The 20,077-nt window shown below is 36.9% G+C and overlaps 2 protein-coding genes across 2 annotated transcripts; both read left to right on the forward strand.

Moving 5' to 3' along the window:
* Positions 1-501: 501 nt before the first annotated feature.
* LOC113046701 (17-beta-hydroxysteroid dehydrogenase 14) lies at positions 502-3,440 on the forward strand. The gene is made up of 9 exons (XM_026207621.1): positions 502-992; positions 1,079-1,117; positions 1,207-1,310; positions 1,686-1,752; positions 1,960-2,051; positions 2,152-2,256; positions 2,341-2,408; positions 2,541-2,637; positions 2,720-3,440. The coding sequence occupies exons 1-9, from the start codon at positions 905-907 to the stop codon at positions 2,861-2,863; spliced, it is 804 nt and encodes a 267-aa protein (XP_026063406.1). The 5' UTR covers positions 502-904; the 3' UTR covers positions 2,864-3,440.
* A 706-nt stretch (positions 3,441-4,146) lies between these two features.
* LOC113046709 (branched-chain-amino-acid aminotransferase, cytosolic-like) lies at positions 4,147-19,914 on the forward strand. Its single transcript, XM_026207632.1, has 11 exons — positions 4,147-4,547; positions 6,031-6,105; positions 6,593-6,793; positions 7,292-7,402; positions 7,550-7,669; positions 7,747-7,910; positions 9,141-9,283; positions 17,918-18,003; positions 18,281-18,421; positions 18,544-18,618; positions 18,736-19,914. Exons 1-11 carry the CDS (start codon positions 4,530-4,532, stop codon positions 18,775-18,777), a joined length of 1,176 nt encoding a protein of 391 aa, XP_026063417.1. The 5' UTR covers positions 4,147-4,529; the 3' UTR covers positions 18,778-19,914.
* Positions 19,915-20,077: the final 163 nt, after the last annotated feature.

Consider the following 20,077-nt stretch of genomic DNA (forward strand, 5'->3'; position numbering starts at 1 on the left):
TTATGAAATTAAAGAAGTGTGTTTCAAAATACAGCTATCCAGCTTTGCGATCCTCACACACTCCAACCCCAGTAATTTACACGCATGCTCAGTCTTCACCGTAAAATGCTTTTTGTTTTTTAATTATATATGGCATATACGGTATTTTCATAGTTTACGTTTACTATGTTAATATAAATATAGAACGGAAGGTTTTTTTTTTTTTTTTTTTTTTTAACAACTGGGATGGCGCCCCTCTGGAAGCTGGTGTCACATAGGGAGCGGCGGTACTACGAATATAAATATGATGTAATAGAAGAATAATGCACACATATTTGAATGGCATATTTCCAAATATTTATTTTTTCCTTAAATAATTTTTATTCTTCATGATACTTGTATGACTGGGTATTTAAAAAATGTAATTGAAAAAGTTTGAATGAAAACTTACTCGTAAAGTAAGATCTGTGGGTTCGAACATTGCGACACGCGCACGTGATTGGACAAAAGTGAGGTTTCGTTTTTCGCTGATCACGTGATTCTCTGAAAACAACACGCGCTCCGGCACAGAGCTTCCTGAGAAATTGCGCTGATTGCTTAGAAGCTTCAGTGTCATATGGACCAAAGAATTGGGAAAACCCGGAATTGGATCATATTACAGACGATTCAGTCGGACTTGGCGAACTGGTTCCTCAAGTTGACTGAATAGCTTCAAAATAACGATTCGTCCAGGAAGAGATCATCTCTAGTTGACACACACACACGACATCGGTAACTTACTACTCTATCAGATCACTTCAGTAACGTTACATTAGGAACCGCTTACTCGAGCAGACTCGTTAGTCCCGTGCAGAAATCTGACATTATCTACATTTGCTGTATAAGTAACTTGCACATAATTGAGCGTATAACGTACAGCAGTAGCATGGCTTGTGCTCAGCGTTATGTCAACAAAGTTGTCATCGTTACTGGGGGCACTAGAGGCATCGGAAGGGGCATCGTTAAAGTGTTTGGTAAGGGTTTTTAATATTTATCTTTCTATTAAGTTATCGAAAGAAAATTGTGAGCAAGTAAAATGAAATTCGTGTTTGCTTTGCAGTGCAAAACGGAGCCAAAGTTGTGTTCTGCGCACAGGAGAGTATGTGATATGGTTTCAATAGCCTTTTAACTATACGTTTCTTTCACCAGTAAATGCAATAACGTTTCCTTTTTTTTTGTAATCGTCAGCACAATTGTCAGCTGGTCAGTCTCTTGAGTCTGTGCTGAATAAGGAAGGACCGGGATCGTGCTCGTTTGTGTCATGTGACGTGACAAAAGAGGATGACATCAAGGTATCCTCAGGCGTTCATAATAACACTTTTATCATTCCCTTTTCTTCTTAAACTTGTGTTTACATGAGAGCAAATACATAATGCAGAGGAAACAGATACAATAATAATAATACTTAATAAGTAATCAACAATTGAACTTTTAAGGGTTTTTTTATTTTTGAAAAGGTCTCCATATAAAACTTGAGATCTGTATTATTTAAAAATATAATAATGTAAAAACGTTTTTTGTGCCGTTTTGTGGGCTAGGCTTGAAATAATAATTAGAATTACAATGTTTCTTTTATTTTTATTATACATAAGGACTTTCAAAACAAATTTGTCATAATTCTAAATGTATTGTTTCATTCATTTTAATTGTCATATCTTATCTTGAAGCGATTAATCAATGTGACAATTGAGAGATTTGGACAATTAGACTGTTTGGTGAACAATGCTGGGTGGCGTAAGTCAAAAGTTTTTATTCCTTTTTTTGTACTTTGAACTTTTTATTTGTTTTATTTTATTTTAACCACAGACTTTTAGATCTGTTTGGAGAAAATTCATATTATTTATTTGGTTATTTATTTAATTTTTTTAAACAATTTTCTTTCTAAATAAACTGTCTAATAAATTAATAAAGAAGGTGATTTTTATTGAAATCCTCCATCAGACCCCCCTCACAAGACCACAGATGAAACCACTGCAGAGGAGTTTAGAGACCTGCTTAATCTGAACCTCATCAGTTACTTCCTTGCTTCAAAGGTAAGGAAGTGATGTAAAAAAAAAAAAACTTTGGTCTATTTACTCGTGCAGAATGACAGATTTCTTTCTTTTTTAACCTCTTTTCATTACCTCGGGTCAGTATGCACTGCCGTATCTGCGTAAAACCCAAGGAAACATCATCAATTTGTCCAGCCTTGTCGCCTCAATAGGTCAGAAAGACGCGGCTCCCTATGTGGCAACCAAGGTGAGTTTCTCTGCTTGTCCTGAGTGCTTTACTTGTTCATTTCACAAGTTGGAAGTAACAGTAATGCTCACATATATCCACAAGGGGGCCATCACTGCCATGACTAAAGCAATGGCTGTGGACGAGAGTCGCTATCAAGTGAGAGTGAACTGGTGAGTGCCAGTCCCCCTGACATCTAAAGCTCTCCCTTACTACTTTATTTATATCTTATCTTTTTTTTTTTTTAATCCAATTTAATTTCTGTCTGTGAACATGCTGTTTACTAACATTAAAACTCTTTATAGCATCTCTCCAAGCAATATAATGACGCCTCTGTGGGAGGAGCTTGCAGGCAACACAGAAGATGCTGCTGCAACTGTTAAGGGAGGAGAAAACGCTCAGGTAAGTGTTCATGAGGCTAAATGTGCAATTGAAGAATGGTGTTCTTCTGAATATGTTACAGTAACATACTTCTACTCAACAGCTGATTGGTCGAATGGGAACGGAGACTGAGAGTGGATTAGCTGCCCTCTTCTTGGCAGCTGATGCCACTTTCTGCACTGGGATAGATTTGTTTCTAAGTGGAGGGGCCGAACTGAACTACGGCTTCAAAAGCCAAATACCATAACAAGACCGTGATGGAAAGGTTCATGAAATGACTTTGCAGATTTTTCTCATCATTGCACCATTTCAAATCATTGTGCAAACTGATCTTCAAAACCTTTTATTTGTACATGTTTAAGCTTAATATTAAACAATCACACAAGTTTACTTAACTTCTAAGCCATAAAAAAAAAAATAGATTTTTCTTGCCATTTCATAAATTCATGCTGCTTCATGATCAGGTAAATGGTGCAATAATAGTTCAATTTAAATTTAAGCCAGTTGTTTGTATATTTAATAGCAATATGGCTTATGTCTTAATTAATTAATCTAAATGCTTAGAGTTTTTCATTTTTTAATGCAAATATTAGTTAAATATTATATGAAAGGGACCTGCTCTGTGAATTACAGTAAAATGAAAGTGCAAAGACTTACTGATGTTTACATGTAAACATTCCCTGGACAGTTTGTTGGACAATGATCCAATCTGAACTGTGATGTGATGATTTTTCAAATCTTTTAATGAGTCTTTACAGGTTGTGATATGCTTCATACATTGTATTTCTAAAATGATTTGTAATAATTAAAAAGCTTAATTTACATTGTTGTCTGATTATTTAATATTAGCTAATTATAAAAGTATGTCAGAACTTCTTTTAAAAAGCCATCTATGGGGTTTATTCTGAGATAATAATATAAGCCAAAACATGTGCAGTGTTGATACTGTTGTGAATCTTTTGATATCTAAATGTTGTGGCCACTAAAAGTCCTTAACTGTATTAGACGGCTGGAAATGTGCTGCTTTTTTATGGTATATGCAAGTTAAAATACAGTAAATAATAATTACTGGAGAGCTTATATTATCTAATAATAAAGACTGATGAAAATTTAGATTCAAGTCAACAAATTTAATTCAAAGAAAAAATATACTAAATCCATTAAATGTGCAAATGGTAAACTAGGTTTCTGTGCAATATAAAGCTACACAGGCTTGTTTACAATAGCGACCAACACAGGTGACAGGCTATTTTTATTTTCATCAGCTGAAGGTATTGACATAAAACATATTTCTTCAAATGTCCAAAAGCCAATCATTTAACAGGATCGGACCAACGCCTCATAAACTGGCCAATGAATGGAGTGTTTCCTCATAACCTTCTTTAACCCGTTTAACCCCGCTGATTGCGTAGATTTGACCCCTACTCTTTTATCCAATCAGATGCGAGATCTCCGTCACGCCTACCCTTCGGGTTATTCTTAACCCTTTGATGGATACGAATAGTCGTGTTTGTAACATTAATGACCTTTAAAATTCATATAAAGACAATAAATATTATGATAATATAACCAACTATTAATTCAACCATATTTTATGAATTTTGAGAAAATATCTCACCAATTTTAGAAAGCCTGAAATTTCCAGCATTTAATTTTTTAAGGCTGACATAACATTTAAGATATTTCAAACGAACCTTCTGATGCAAATATCACTCTGGCCTGTGTTGAAAATTATGCGAATGGGCTTACATGAAAATTGAAGAAACTTTAATAGATTCAAACCCTGAGCACATTGCTTCTATTTTCTTAAAGGGTTCAATCCGGAACGCAGAGCTCATCGAGTCGCGGGCTGCTGCTCCCACTCGGACTAGTTTACCATTCATCTCATCTCATCTCAGCACAGCACAGCAGCGATGGCAGCGGTCAGGACGGTGAGTTCAAAGATCATTTGGCTTATCCCCCCTGCCACATCTCCAAATTCTTCTGTCAATAATTAACGGCTCTTTCTAAATTCTCTCGACGTAGATGGAGTTTATTTAACAGAACGGAATTAAGCAGCTTTAACCTGCAGATCATCGTCGTTGCAAATCGACAACTCGCAAGTTTCAATGATCACATGAGCGGGATGCATATTTCTAAGGGTTGTATTTTATATATGGATAAAACATCAGAGGGTCATGTGTTGATTTTGACTCTGAATTGATGTTCATATGCAAATCTGCCTGTTAATAATCAGTAACTCGGATTAACGCTTGCGTCATGAATGAGAGCAGCATTCCACGTATTTCCGTACGAACGCACGCGCATATGGCAGGCCGTTGTAACAATAATTCATAAAAATGTCCTAATTTATTTTTTCAATGTTTCCAGGCAAAAAAAAAAAAAATTCCCAAAAAAATAATTATATGAGTAATTAATCATTATTAATAATATTACTATAATGACTTGTTGTGTTTAACTTTCACTTGCAGCAAGATAGATACTAGTATTCTTTTCAGTAATAGTATTCAATGTTAATGAGTCACTAGCTTGTTACAGTTTGCAAATATAATCAGTAGAGATCTGTGATATTAACTCACTTCTGTGTAATCCAGTTGTTGCTGATACTTTTTGTTTCACTTGTCATGCAGTGTTGGTACTATAAAATTTTGATTAGTCATTACATATGTTAGTTAAAGGCATTGCAAATTGTGAGATAAAAACATCAGTTTCATAGTAGTGTCCTTATACTAAAAATATGTAAGAACTACTTAAATGATAGTTACTAGTAATTCTGGAATGCTACTTGGAAGTGAATTGTTGCCGTTTTTGTCTTTGAACTCTTTGCAGATTTAAGTTTTCTACCAGCGACTTTGGCAGTGACTAGTAGCCAAGAGATAATTAAATGAATAATTATTATAGTGAAGTTGAAACTGATCCTAGTCACTACTTAGTAATAATTAAAACAATACTAGTTGCAAAATTATATGCTAGTTAGTTTTTCAGGAACTACTGGTTAAACATCTTGCCATAAAAAACTTTTGCCTCCCAAATTATGCACAGAGTTTTGGCAAGGTCTCCTGACAGAGCTATCCTGTAGCCCTGTTATATTATTTATTTTGTAAACAAATGTCTAATAAAGCACGAAAACAAAACCGTAATAAGAGTACTACTGTGTCTTAGAGTAAAAGAGGCAAACACACACTTCCTTTCATGCTTTACATATTCACTCAGGGTTTTATAGCTATTAAAAGCACTGTTACTGTGAGCGGCAGCTGTCTCCTTGTGCACAAATGCAGGTATATACGGCTTGTACATACTCAACCTTCACATCTCACGAGGTCTAAATAACAGCTGTCGAGAAGAACGTGCTCTGTGTCTGATTTGGTTATGAAAGGAAAAGGTTGAAGTCACCCCTTGTTTCTGTGTTTTAAGGCACTGAATGGACGCTTTCTTCAGCCTCTCTCCCTGTCATGTGGGTCGTTGCGGTTCGTCAGCTCTTCCTTTAAGGTATTGAAACAAACCTGTTGTGCCAGGTTTATGCACCGCTTTTTTTCCATGCCACCACAGGTCAGCCTGGGCCTTCAGGTCTTGTGATTATGTGTGTTTGTTTCAGTTGGTTCAGAGTTTACGGTTACAGTTTTGGGAAAATGCAGGTCTTCCAGACCTGTGAAGTTGCATTTTCTGAAGTGTTAAGTAGGCCACGGTGTCACCTTTTGGGATCTGACGTCTCTTTTCCTTGTGCTTTTGCCTTCTTGCATGCTTTCCTTTTTCCAACACCCCCTTCCCCTCTCACCGCAATTTTAATTTAATTCAATTCAGTTTCAATAAGAGCTTGACTGGCACGATGAATCCAGATTAATTTTTCAAATGCATGTGCAATCAATGATAATGAATAAACTCCTCTCCACGTGCCCGCTTTACTCCCCGCCCCTCTCTGTCTGTCCGTTTTCCCTTCCTCTTTTTCTGTCTTTCTCTCCCCGTTTGTTTGTGTCAGGCTGCAGATCTTACCATAGAGAGGAACCCTGTACTGAAGCCAAAGCCAGACCCCTCGACCCTCGTGTTCGGCAAGCAGTTTTCAGACCACATGCTGACAGTCAGCTGGTCTGCAGCAGGAGGATGGGAGGCACCTCAGATCAAGCCCTTCCAGAATCTGTCCCTTCACCCTGCTTCCTCAGCCCTGCATTACTCCATAGAGGTGAGCCTCATGGTTCTTAGCATCTTGTTTTCTCATTTAAGTTGACTTTATTTCCCAAGTATGCTTTTTTTTTTTTTTTTATATAAATATGAATTCTGTCAGATGCTTGCGCTCTAACAAACAAAAAAATGTAGAAATGAAGTGTCTGCACTATATATTATATGCATCTCCTTGATATTGTGATTGCAATTAATATTTTTTAAAATACTGTATACAGTTATTAATAGTTTATGTATATGTTGTTTAGAATTCTTAATCTTATACATTGGTATAAAATTATCATTTTAAATTACATTAATCTTTATGAATATATATAGTTAAATCTGAAAATTTACAGTGATTTTTTTTGTTTTGTTTTAATATAGGTTTATTTAATATGATCCATTTTAAACTGAAGGGAACTATAGGGCTTGCTGATAATGTTTAAGACTAGTTTCCAAAATTCATGCCTTTCTTTTATTAAATCGTTTTTTTTCTGATATTCTGTTTTATTCTCAGCTATTTGAGGGCATGAAGGCTTTTCGGGGAGTAGATAACCGTATCCGTCTCTTCAGGCCGATGCTGAATATGGAGCGCATGTACCGGAGCACGGAGAGGAGCTGCCTGCCTGTTAGTCTTTATCTTATTCCTCTGGGCATTACTTCAGTTTATTGACTGGTGCTCTGGGGTATTATCACATTTCCACTTAGCCAAACTGTGTGACCGATCCTCTCCTATCTCCAACAGCATATTCTCTCTCTCTTTCATCTTTCTTAGTTGTTTGATAAGGACGAACTGATAAAGTGTATCAATAAGCTGATTGAGGTCGACCAAGAATGGGTTCCTTACTCCACAGACGCCAGCCTGTACATCAGACCAACCTTTATAGGAACTGAAGTAAGAGACTCTAGATATTAAAATATCATTTGTTGAATGATTTTGATCTTTATTGGTGACCCGTCTTGTTTTTGCAGCCTTCTCTAGGTGTGTCTCGAGCGGGTCATTCTTTGCTCTTTGTCATCATTGGGCCTGTTGGACCTTATTTTGCCACTGGAGGCTTTAGTCCAGTGTCGTTGCTGGCAGATCCTCGATATGTCCGGGCCTGGAGGGGCGGCGTTGGAGAATACAAGATGGGAGGGTGAGTTTTCACAAAAGCTTGGTCGCATTCTATAGCATACATTTTAACTGTTCTACAATAATAATTATAATGAAAATATTTTTTTTACTGTTGGCAAAAAAAAGTCCCTTTTGAATCTCAAATTTAAATAACTTTTTTTTTTTTTTTTTTTTTACATTTTCATTTTGTTTTTGTCTCTTTTTCCTTCTTTTACTTTTGTTATTGTTGCAATAAATTGTGTAATATGTTCTTGCTGTTTAAGTTAGTTCATCCCAAAATGAAAATGATTTATTTACTTACCCTGTATACTTGACCAATATTTTAGTTTTTGGATCACAAATTTTTTTTTATAAAAAATGGCAGTTGCAAATGTGTCAGATTGGTCACATGTGACACCTGCTACATATTCCAAGTGTTATGGGGTTATACAACAGGGTTTGGTGGAAAAACGAACTGAAATGTAAAAATCCTGACCTTGGCAGTTGGTCTTCTGTGCATTCATCTATTAGCACTGCAGTTCAATCCAACTTGCCCAGAGATCCAAACTTGACCCCAAAAAATTAAAACAGAAACATAAACTGTAATTCTTTAGAAACATTTTGTCCGTTATATAGTTTTCATAAGGGTATGCCGTTAATCGTTCTGTAGTATTGCAAGTGTTTTTTGAGCCTTTCATTGGTATCCTGTTGCAGGATAGTGATGCATTTTCTTGTGCGTTTTAATGGTGAGATCATGAATGTCAGAAGAGCAATAACGCTTCTGCTTTATTTGTTTGTCACACTCTATTGACCTTTGAATGCCCTTTTTTACCATTATTATGCCGCTTTGGAGTCTTATGAGCAGCTTTTCACATTCTAGTTATTGAGAGAAATTCTGTACTTTGCACAGGCTGCAGTAGACTGGTCATGTTGCAACTTGTGATCATGGTAAAGTCCTTGCGATCTACTAAACCCTTTACACTAATGCAGCTCAGGTTTCTGTTTATGTGCCGTATCTCTTCCTACTCTCTTATCAGTCCTTATCTTACTGCCACATTATGCATTTAAAGCCCACTTTAGCAAAGCTTGTGCTGCTGTCCTGAGTGTTCAGATTATCTGATATCTGTTTATCTTATGAATTGAAGTGCTTTCGCTATTCGTTATAAACCTCTTCTTTTAAAATGTTTGGTTTCAGTGTAATAATCCATGTTTTCCATGCCAGTGTTTTATCTCCTGAATGCACCTCTTGTGATTGTGGCTGTATGTTTCTTAGTAACTACGGGCCGACGATTGCTGTTCAGAGCGAGGCGGCCAGGCAGGGGTGCCAGCAGGTTCTCTGGCTGTACGGAGAGAATGAGGAGATCACGGAGGTCGGAACCATGAATCTCTTCATCTACTGGACCACAGAGAACGGAGGTGAGAGGGGGAGTAGCTTCTAGAAATGTTGAACTAAAAGCTTCTGCTTCTGTGTGTTTTAGGTGCAAAACTGTGTGGTAGTAGCCAGAATGTGCTTATTTAAAGATACACTCTATAACTGTTGGCACTCTAGCGGATAGTAAACAAAACTGCATGTGCCTTGTGGAAAAAACATTGTAGCCAGAGCTACTTCTCTCCTTTCATGGAAATGACGATCACGCAGGCACTTGGCTTCTCTGCAGTGGTTGTCGTCCAAATAGATCTAAAATAGTCTGAATAAAAACCCTTATTATAGGTATTCTGAAGTGATTCAGGATAATATAAAAACACAGTTTGAAAGATGGATTCATGATGTACTTGCTCGATATGTTAATGTAGTAAATTTGGAACTAATATAAAAAGAACCCAAATGTAGGGATCCTTTAAGTGCCTTTGTTTACACACATTGATGTTGTGGTTCTCGTTACTGTAGACAGTATTTTTTACAAGGGTTATTTTAGGAATAAAACAGCACAATGCTATTTTTGGTGTGTAAAAATACCTCACAGGGATTCAGTGAGGTCATGAAACAATTGGCAATATGAGAGAATCATGATTTGCAGGCCTAGAAATGTCTTGAACCACATTTTAAGCTATGCAAATTTCAAACTTGAACAATTCTGTAAAATATTTAATTGACTAGAATTTTGTGTGTGTGTGTGTGTGTAGCCTCTATCAAGTGATTTTTAAAAATCCTTATTTAATAATCATGAAGGAATAAAAAAGTTATGGAAAATTATTGATGAAAAAGTTAGGTATGGGAGCCCTGACAAGAAAAAAAAGTCACAGTATATATTGCTTGCGGTTCATTTCTCACTCTCAAAATAGCAAGATTAAGTCAAGTGCACTGCACTGTACAGTGTGGCCTGCTGTACAGTTCATCAAGATGGTGATGTTTAGTCATTTGTTATTCCATGAATAATGACTGTCTCCCTCTGCTGGTGATCAGATGCATTTTAATGCATCTTATTGTTCAGTAGATATAGAAAAAAATCACCTCCCCACCCTTAAAATAATCACATTTTGTTGCTTTGCAGCCAGAAATTAAAACAGACACAGTTTTAGTTTAATCCTGCTGTATTTACTCATTGTAACTTATACCATCCAAGTGAACGATATAACATCAAAATGTAAAAAAAAAAAAAAAAAAAAAGAAAGAAAATACAGAATCACTGAGTTAGAAAAAGGATCACCCCACTCCTAAGAATGACTCAATCAGGTGTAGATAAACACCTTCTAAATGGCACACAAAGCTTTGTTTATTTTGATCAGCTCAACATGAAAATAGTTTTCCTGGAGCTTTTCAGTCCTTGTTACTGCAACTGAAGCAAACAATCAACTATGGGTGGCAAGACACTGTCAAAAGATCTCCAGGATAAGGTTGTGGACAGGCGCAAGTCAGGAGACGAATACAATAAAGTTTCAAAGGCTTTATCAATGCCTAGAAGCAAAGTGAAGTCTATTATTAAGAAGTGGAAAATATTTGTTATAACACAGACCCTCCCTGGATCAGGACGTCACTCCAAACTGAATGAAAGAGCACGAGGAAACTGGTCAGAGAGGTTACCAAGAGGCCTACAGCTGAAGAGTGGTCATTGTGTGCATGTGACAACAATATCACAAATTCTGCACAAATGTGGCTTGTATGGTACTAGACTTACATTATTTGGCCTCAACACCAAAATATATGTCTGACGGAAATCAATACAGCTCATCAACCAAATTACAGCGTTCCTATGGTTCAGCAAAATACTGATACAAGAAATACAGGTTTTTTTTATTGTTTTTTTTTTTTTTTTTTTTTTTTTTTTACATTTTACCTTTATTTAAATGTAAGGGAAACAGGTCAATTTAGCTCAAAGGGAATCATTTAAGATTTTAAAGATAATTTGAACAGAATCACTGTTTCACAGCTGATCACTGAGACGCGCCTGCGATTCAGTGAACGAGCCGTTTAACATCAAATCTGCTCTGGATACTAATATCCAAACTATAGTGAAACACTATCAATTAGCACAGTAACAAGATCGGCAGTTTAAGACATTAACTTGTAAGCACAAAACACAAGATACTTCTCTTTTCAATATCAATAAAGTTTTATTAGATAAATCTAAGACATATAAACTAATCTAACACATAAACGCACGCACTCACACATTCACACATTCACACAAGTTGCAGGAAGATCGAAAGTTAGGGAAAGATGAGTTTAAGAGAATGGAAATATGGAATCCCAAGTTTACAGCAATACATTAAATTGCATAGACATGAACAGCCATCAATCACTTAATTAACCCTCGCATTGAGTTCTTCAATGAGGTTAAAATTATATTAGATACACCAGCACAAATGTCTGAAGGTAAATTGCCTGAAGGTGTCCCTTTGTTGTCGCTGATTGGCTGGAAGTTCAGTAGTCGTTGAAGTGACGTCTTGGGAAGCCCTGGCTGGGCGTTGGCTGAAGACGGAGTTTTGTGCGGGTTGAAGTTGAAACTCGACGTTACAAAACTTAACTCAGAACACGAGAAAGTAAAGTTTTACGAGACTAGGTTGTGGTTCTTCTCATCGTGGCTAAGTAGCAGCAGGCATGCAGACTGAAGCACGCTGGAACTGCGCTCAAAGAACAGTGATGACAAACAGCGTGGCTAAAAGCTAAAGCTAAGAAGCAAAGCTAAAAGCTGGCATGACCAGTGGTGTCAAAAGTACTGGCATTCATTACTCGAGTAGAAGTATAGATACTAGGGTTTAAAAAGACTTTTGTAGAAGTTGAAGTATCAACTCAAGCTTTTTACTCAAGTAAAAGTGCAAAAGTACTGGTTTAAAAAACTACTTAAAGTATAAAAGTAAAAGTAATGTAAGGGAAAAAAATGCCATTAAGAACAAAAGCTTAGACCACCACAGGGGCCTATTGTACACTACCCCATCTCCTCAAAAAAACATTTTTCTAAAGGCCATAGGCCATAATGACTATAATGTTGTATTAAAATGTTCATGTTGAAAAATTTGGGATGCACTAGGCTTCCTGTTTCAGCCGCATATATGAAAATACAAAAATGGTGTGCACATCCCAAACATCCAATTAGGACGCAGGTGCAAGACAACTGAATGATATAGACAAATAAAGAAGTGAAGTCTGAACACTGAAAACTACTGCTCCAGAGGAATTTAATCAAGCAACATTTCGACCATCAGGTCTTCATCAGCCTCATATATGCCCATTTAAAATGAACGCACTTTAGTACAATGCAAATACATTAAAGGACTAGAGATATGATGACTAGTTGCCAATAAGTATTGTTATGGTGCAAAAAGTCAAACTCCAGAGGCTTGTCATCAATAACCTTTAATGGAATGTAAATGTACATCCAAGCTTAGCTGCAGGAATCTGTGAGGGCAATGGACAAGAACATTGGTGCAGGCTTAGTGACAATTACACTTGTATGGTTGTCTATTTACAGTAAACATTATAGTGCTGTCAAAATGAATGATAAATCCAAGTGATTAATCAAAAACTAAAACTGAAAAAGAAATCATAATTCTGATACTTTCTTGATTGATAGCTTCTTGTATTTGGTGCATACGTCTGCTATGTCCAGTGTTCGGAGGGTAACGAGTTACAAAGTTGGTATAGCCTACTTATCACAACATTGTCAATCGCATCGTCAATCGAAAACGCTAATTTATTCAAACATCTCGCTACCAAACTACCTACAGTAGCTTAATTTGTGGAGGACGAAGAAAAAGCACTCATTTGGTAAATGAGCCAGTGAGAAATAATAACTTTTAAGTAGGGTCCAGTGCCTTTTCGATACTTTTAAAATGGTACCGGCTCCTAAACGGGGCCTGAACCAATACTTTTAAAAAAAAAAAAAAAAAAAAAAAAAAAAACTATGGATAACTTTAAAGAACATTTACAAATATTTAAAATAAATCCATAGCTTTTCAGCTTGGATGCTCTCATTTCCCAAGTTGTGCTTCCCTTAATCTGAGGCTAATGTATTCCACAATCTGGGTCATTATTTAATACAAAACCACACGTAATATTTCTACTGTATCTCTGTCAATCACTCTGATATTTAGTTTAGATGAGGGCTGTCTGTCACTGTCTTTTATCAGTTCTGTGAATTACTGTATGGTCATTCTTTATAAAGTAGCAACAAGGTCGTTTTTAAAATACAGTACTGTGCAAAAGTCTTATGGAAAAATTAGTATTTTCACCCCAAAAAGGGTTTTAAGCCACTTATTTATATCTTTTGCTGTAGTGTGTCAGTAGGAAATATCAGTTTGCCATTAATTTTAGTAATAATCTAGTGCGATTTTGAATGTTTGGAAATGTAAACTGATATTTTATACTGACACACAGCAAAATATATAAATAACTGGCCGAACACCATTCTTTTAAGTGAAAATACTAACGTGTCTAAGACTTTTGCACAGCATTTTACATGTTCATTAAGTATATTTAAATAAGTGTAATTAAAGTATGTGTTCGTTCATATGTGTTAAGGGCTAGATTTTCGCTGGAGGAAACGGCTGTGGTGTGATGAGCGAAAACTTTACAGTTGATGAGAAACCGACTGTTACCTCGTGACCTTTTGTAAACTTTATTTATGACAAAGAACTGCACAGATGCGGATATTCTAACACTCTATCGATAAACACATACCTTGTGTCCTCTGTTTGTTTAAGTGCGCATGCGCTGCTCCGTTCGCTCTGCGCCTCTGCGGATTGCAGAGCGCGCTGAAAGACGGGAGGACACCGGTCTGACGCTGCTTTCATTTGAAATTTAAGCGGACTGACTCTGAGGCAATCGGTTACCAGTTCCATACCCAACCCTACTTTTAAGAAAATATATTTTTTGATAAACGAACCCAAAACTGTCTATGTCCTGGCTGGACTGTGATGTGATTTGTGTCACGTGCAGGTGCGATGGATCGCGTACAAACCAATAGGGTGTCGGAATGGTATTTGTTTATACTTCTCATCCAACCACAATCAAATTCACTCCATCCGGATTGCCGCAATTTATCTGGATAGGTTTTTTTTTTTTTTTTTGAATGATGACAAGCCAGAATGGAATAGCAGTAACGAAGCTATTTTTAAAATGTAAGGAGTAGAAAGTACAGATACTTGCCTGAAAATGTAAGGAGTAGAAGTAAAAAGTCGGCTGAAAAATAATTACTCTAGTAAAGTATAGATACCCCAAATTTCTACTTAAGTACAGTAACAAAGTATTTGTACTTCGTTACTTGACAGCTCTGGGCATGACTGATAGCAAAAGCAAGGCTAGAACTAAAAGCAGGCATGACTAGTAGCAGAAGCAAAGCTAGCAACTAAAAGCAAGATTTTATGGTGTCCTGAGTATTTAAACTGGCCTGTTGGCCACACCTCAAATGTTGTCTTGACCAATCAGATATTGTCTTGCCTCGGGGGCATGTGGTCCGAATTTTCCCGCTCTTGCAGGGTCTAATTTTGGACATGATTCCTATAACCAGAATATGATACATGTGACAAATAAATGATTGTCAGGACTATTTCAAGCAAGCAGATTCAATTACATAGATACTATACATGACTATGTATCCTTAGGCTATCCCATAGTTATTAAAAGATATACACAATAAGTGATTATAACATGATAGTCAAATGTGTGGGTTACATATAAATGAATATGGAGTTAAGCGATGGACTGTTTCATTTATAAGTCTTTTTGAGTTCATTCTGGTCCATATATATGTAGAAAAGACAGTTTCTTTGCCATTCTTTTGACAAATATTTCTGTGGAAACCAGAGGTTGAACCTCCCCCCTAGGAATTTCAGTCTGGTTCTGCTAGGTGGGGGAAGTCAATGGAAGTGTTTAACTCTCATGAGTTTACATGTGAGGTCCAGCGTTGCATTTTCATCACGAACAACAAATTTGACACCAAATTTCTCTTCTTCCAATTGAAATGGTAAATAATTGTTCCAGTGGTGTTAATGTTGAAAGTTGGTTGGTCATCTTGCTTGGGACTTGCGTGGCACTAGAACTGATTTATCACTTCCTGAGGAATTCAGCCTGTGTTTCAAACACAGCCCTGATCGACTCTTTAATTTGTCTGGTTCGAGTCATTTCTGCTACATAACCATGTTAATCGGTTGAGAACAGGTTCTCATTTGCAACTGCGATCTGGCCAAGATAAGACGCAGGGTACAAGGCAACATGAAGTTACACATAACATACTGACATTCAAATACACCGTCATAAATATAGAAGACATTCAGATTCCGTTAAAAGTACTGGACAATGTATAAAAATAAACATTGAAAAACTTAATAGTTTAAAAATGTAAAATGGCAGTGCAAGTATATATTGTATGCTATGGGTAAATTATAGTCCAACATGGGTAAACTGATAATGTGCAAATAAATGCAATGACAGCCATTCAGTTGAATATGTGCAAAAAATACATAAGGCTTTGTTCACAAAGAGCATCAACATGTACAGTGGTCCGTCAGTAAATTTGAGAGTAAAACTTTAGAAGTAACGATCGAAACAGTAGATTCTAATTTGAGAGACTTTTGTAAAGTGTTCCAATCATTTGCAGCAGAAAATTTAAAAGAAGAGCAGCCAAAAGAGGTGCGGGCTTTTGCAGGGTCTAGAGAGATATATTTACTCTAACGCAGGTTAAATACAGGCACTGATATGGTTATTAGAGTACGTAGGTAAGATGGTGTTTGGCCTAATAAGGACTTGTAAGTTAATTGATACCAGTTATTTAGGTGCCGGTTGTGTAATGAAGGCCATCCTACTTGTGACTAAAGAGTGCAGTGGTGGGTTTTGTATGGGGCTTTAGTAATAAAGCGAACAGCACTGTGGTAAACAATGTCCAATTTCTTGAGTAAAGAATTAGAAGCAGTTCTGTAGACAACATCACTAAAGTTAAGCATTGGGATGATGGTCATTTTCACAAGGGCCTGTTTTACAGGAAGTGTAAATGAAGCTCTATTTCAAAATAGAAACCCAATCCTGGACTTGATCTTTGACTGGAGATGGTTTATGTGGGTTTGAAAGGAAAGCGAGGGGGCTAGCCAGACCACTAGTTATTTGTATTTCTCCACATATTCCAACTTAGACCCATTCAGGGTGGTGATGTTAATTGGGCATGAAGATACAGAATGTGTCCGTTTTAAAATCATGCATTTTGTTTTACTAGAGTTTAAAGACAATTGAAGATCACAGAAGGCTAATTGAATGTCTTCAAAACTCTTTTGGAGTTTTTCTAAAACATTTTCCAGTGTTGAGCCTGAAGTGTACAGAACGCTGTCATCTGCGTAGAGATTAATAAGAGAGTTGCCCGTAGCACGAGCGACATCATTAATATAAACCGAGAATACCATCGGGCCAAGAATCGAGCCTTGGGGCACCCCCATAGATACAGCCAAAGGCTCAGACAGCAGACCTTCAGACTTAACACACTGAAATATGTCAGTGAAATAATTAGAAAACCAAGAAAGGCACGTGTTTGAGAAACCAAGGACCTTAAGTTTTCCAATAATAATACTGTGATTGACAGAATCAAAAGCTTTGGCCAAGTCAATAAAAACAGCAGCAATGTTGTTTTTGGTCAAGAGCTGTTATAACATTGTTTAGGACCTTTAGTGCTGCTGAGGTGCACCCATGACCAGCTCTGAAGCCAGATTGCATATCAGAGAGGAAATGATGTGACTCAAGATGAACTATTATCTGTTTGTTGACTTGACTTTCAAACTTTTGAAAGGCAGGGTAGGACGGAGAAAGGGCGCTAACAGTTTGGGTCTGTAGGGTCCCCCCCTTTGAATATGGGAACAACAGCAGCAGCTTTCCAGTCTTTATGTGTCTGATGAAACACGTGAGAGATTGAAAAGGCTGGTAATGGGTGCAGCAATTATTGCAGCTGATATTTTCAAAAAGAGGGGTCCAAATGATCAAGTCTAGCTGATTTGTCTCCTATCTTTAAAGCCGTGGGCAGGTGGGTGGAGGTGTTCTTGTTCTCCATCAATTTGACCTATGTCCCAAAACTTTTTAGAATTGGTACTGCAAGAAGCAAATTTATGTTTATAGAAGCTAACCTTAGCTAACCCATAGAATGTTTTTGTGCCTGCTGAGGGCGGTCGATTCCGGAATAAACCAAGGACTATATCTGTTTTTAGTTCTGAACTTTTTAAAATGAGCATGCTTTTTCAGGATATAAATAAGAGCAATCCTTAAAAAATAACCAGGCACCTTCCACATATGGTATCAGGTCAATGTCCTTCCAGGATACCTGGGCAAGATCTATTAAAAAGTCTTGTTCACTGAAGTGCTTGAGAGAGCATTTGATGGTGGTAATAGGAGGTCTTTTAACTGCAGACCCATTACGAACATTTTTCAACTCAGTGATTGAGGTTTTTTTTTTTTTTTTTGACGTTATATCTTTCACTTGGATGTTATAAATTGCAGCGAGTAAATGCAGCTGGATAAAACAAAAACTCTGTCCATCTTCATTTCAGGCTGCAAAGCAAAAAAATGTGATTATTTTAAATGGGGGTGATTTATTTTCTATACCCACTGTATTTACTGATATTTGCATGTCTTTGTAGAGAAAGAGTTGGTCACCCCTCCACTTGATGGCGTCATTCTTCCAGGAGTCACCAGACAGTCACTTCTAGACCTTGCCAGAGAATGGGTGAGAAACAATAATGGAAAAGGGGAAGTTTCTCAACTCTCAACTTCATGTGTTCTCTAAAACATTAATATCTATCTAAGGTTTGCTAGACTGCAAAACCATATTTGTATGTTAATATTCAAATAATAGACATGACAGTGACACACCATGTGATGCTATGGTAAATGAAAACGGTAATTGTGCAATAACGTGTTACACATCAAGTACCAAGATGTCTGTTGCCATGCCTGTCTCACAGTTCTGCCATAGTACTGTAAGGGTTGTGTGTCTTCTTCAGGGTGACTTCAAAGTGACAGAGCGCAGAGTTTTAATGAAGGAGCTGATAGACGCTTTAGATGACGGACGGATTCTGGAGGTGTTCGGTTCAGGCACGGCATGCGTGGTGTGTCCAGTTGGCAGTCTGCTCTACAGAGGACAGGTAACCAGGAAATGCACACTTTGCTTCTCTAATGCAAATGTCATCTGACAGCATCTTGCAATAAGCGTTTGTACATTTATTTAAAAAAAACACTGCTCTTTTTATTTGTTTAAATCATCTAGACTTACCAAATTCCCACAATGAAGAACGGTCCGGACCTTGCTAAGAGATTCCATAAGGAGCTCACTGACATCCAGGTAGAGAAGGGTTTTGAAAGGCCCTTGAATTCATATTAAATTATTATTTTTTCTTTATTTTCCTTCCGTTCCAACATCACACTGTCTTATCGCTCTGTCCTGTTTCTCTGTGTACAGTATGGACGCACTCAGAGGGACTGGGCGCCTGTGATCGTCTAACCGATCTGAAGTTGGTTTCATGTTTAAGCTCATCTCAAGTGTTTGTGTGTAGACTAAATAGACAGGGGTGTTATTCTACAGTAACAACCTTTCTAAACAGAAAACCACCTATTACATGTATGCAGTCTTTCTAAATGACCTTACATGCTTGCTTGCATATTCACAAGGTACAATTTTAGCACTAGAGATCGTACTTAAACCTGAGCACAAGCGTCATAAGCAAATATGCTCTTGCAATAGTTACTGATTCAATCTTTAAACTTTTTTTATCTTGTTTTACCAACAAGTCTTGCCGTTTCCCTTTTGTCTCCTAAAATGTTATTTTCCTACAACTTTCATGTGTATTAACATTTCAAATTTCATATAGCGGGAATGGTGCTATGAAATCAGACAGTTGAGAAGGATCAGACTTCTGCACGTAATCATTTTAATGTAAATGTTCATTGATGTTCATGAGCTGCTTGTTTGTGTAACGCACGAGAACAGATGTCATAATTTTCTTTCTTACTAGCAAGAGAACAGACATTCATTCATTTTGCATCAGTTTTAAACGGTTGTTTTTTTTAAAGACACTAAATTGATTTGAAATGATTGTCTATGTAGAGAAGTACAAGGACAGTGTGTTATCACCAGATATAGATGATTTAAAACCATGAGCTGAACTTATGCACGCACAAAGGGGCTTCAGGACGGCCTGGACATAGTACCTCTAGAGACCACTAGAAAAGTCTTGATGTGATCGTTACTCTGCTCTGTGTGTGTTATCTATATGATATATTTGGAACAACAATGTGACCTATATGTACATGTGTTTGTGAAATATGTAATGTTCACTGAACATGTAGAATGTATCGGTTTTAACTTATTCCTGGTGTTGTTTTAATGGCTAGAATAGCTATCGGCTCATTGTGAACCCTCCTTGTTTCGTTTTGTTCCCTTCATGCACTCCACATCTCTTCTGTCTAAGTGCCTGATGGAGTTGGCTGTATCTTTCACATTTGTCATTTATTGTGGTGAGGGGGCTACTGCTGCACACATGATTGCTTTGTTTTATCCAAAGGGTTTTCAAAGTAGATGTCTTTACTTTTTCTGTTACTGTATTTTTTCAAATAAATTCAGTTTGCATGCAATATGTAATATGCTATTTGCTTCAATCACCAAGTGAAGCTATTTGCTTCAATCACCTATAAAGGTCTACTTTGCTTTCATGTGTGGTTAAAAAGCATACATTTTGATCATCATGATAGTGTTTTGATTAAAATATGAAATTGTAATGTATTTTAATAGATTTATAATAATC

Source organism: Carassius auratus, chromosome 3 (genome assembly GCF_003368295.1).
Source record: "Carassius auratus strain Wakin chromosome 3, ASM336829v1, whole genome shotgun sequence".
NCBI lineage: Eukaryota > Metazoa > Chordata > Actinopteri > Cypriniformes > Cyprinidae > Carassius > Carassius auratus.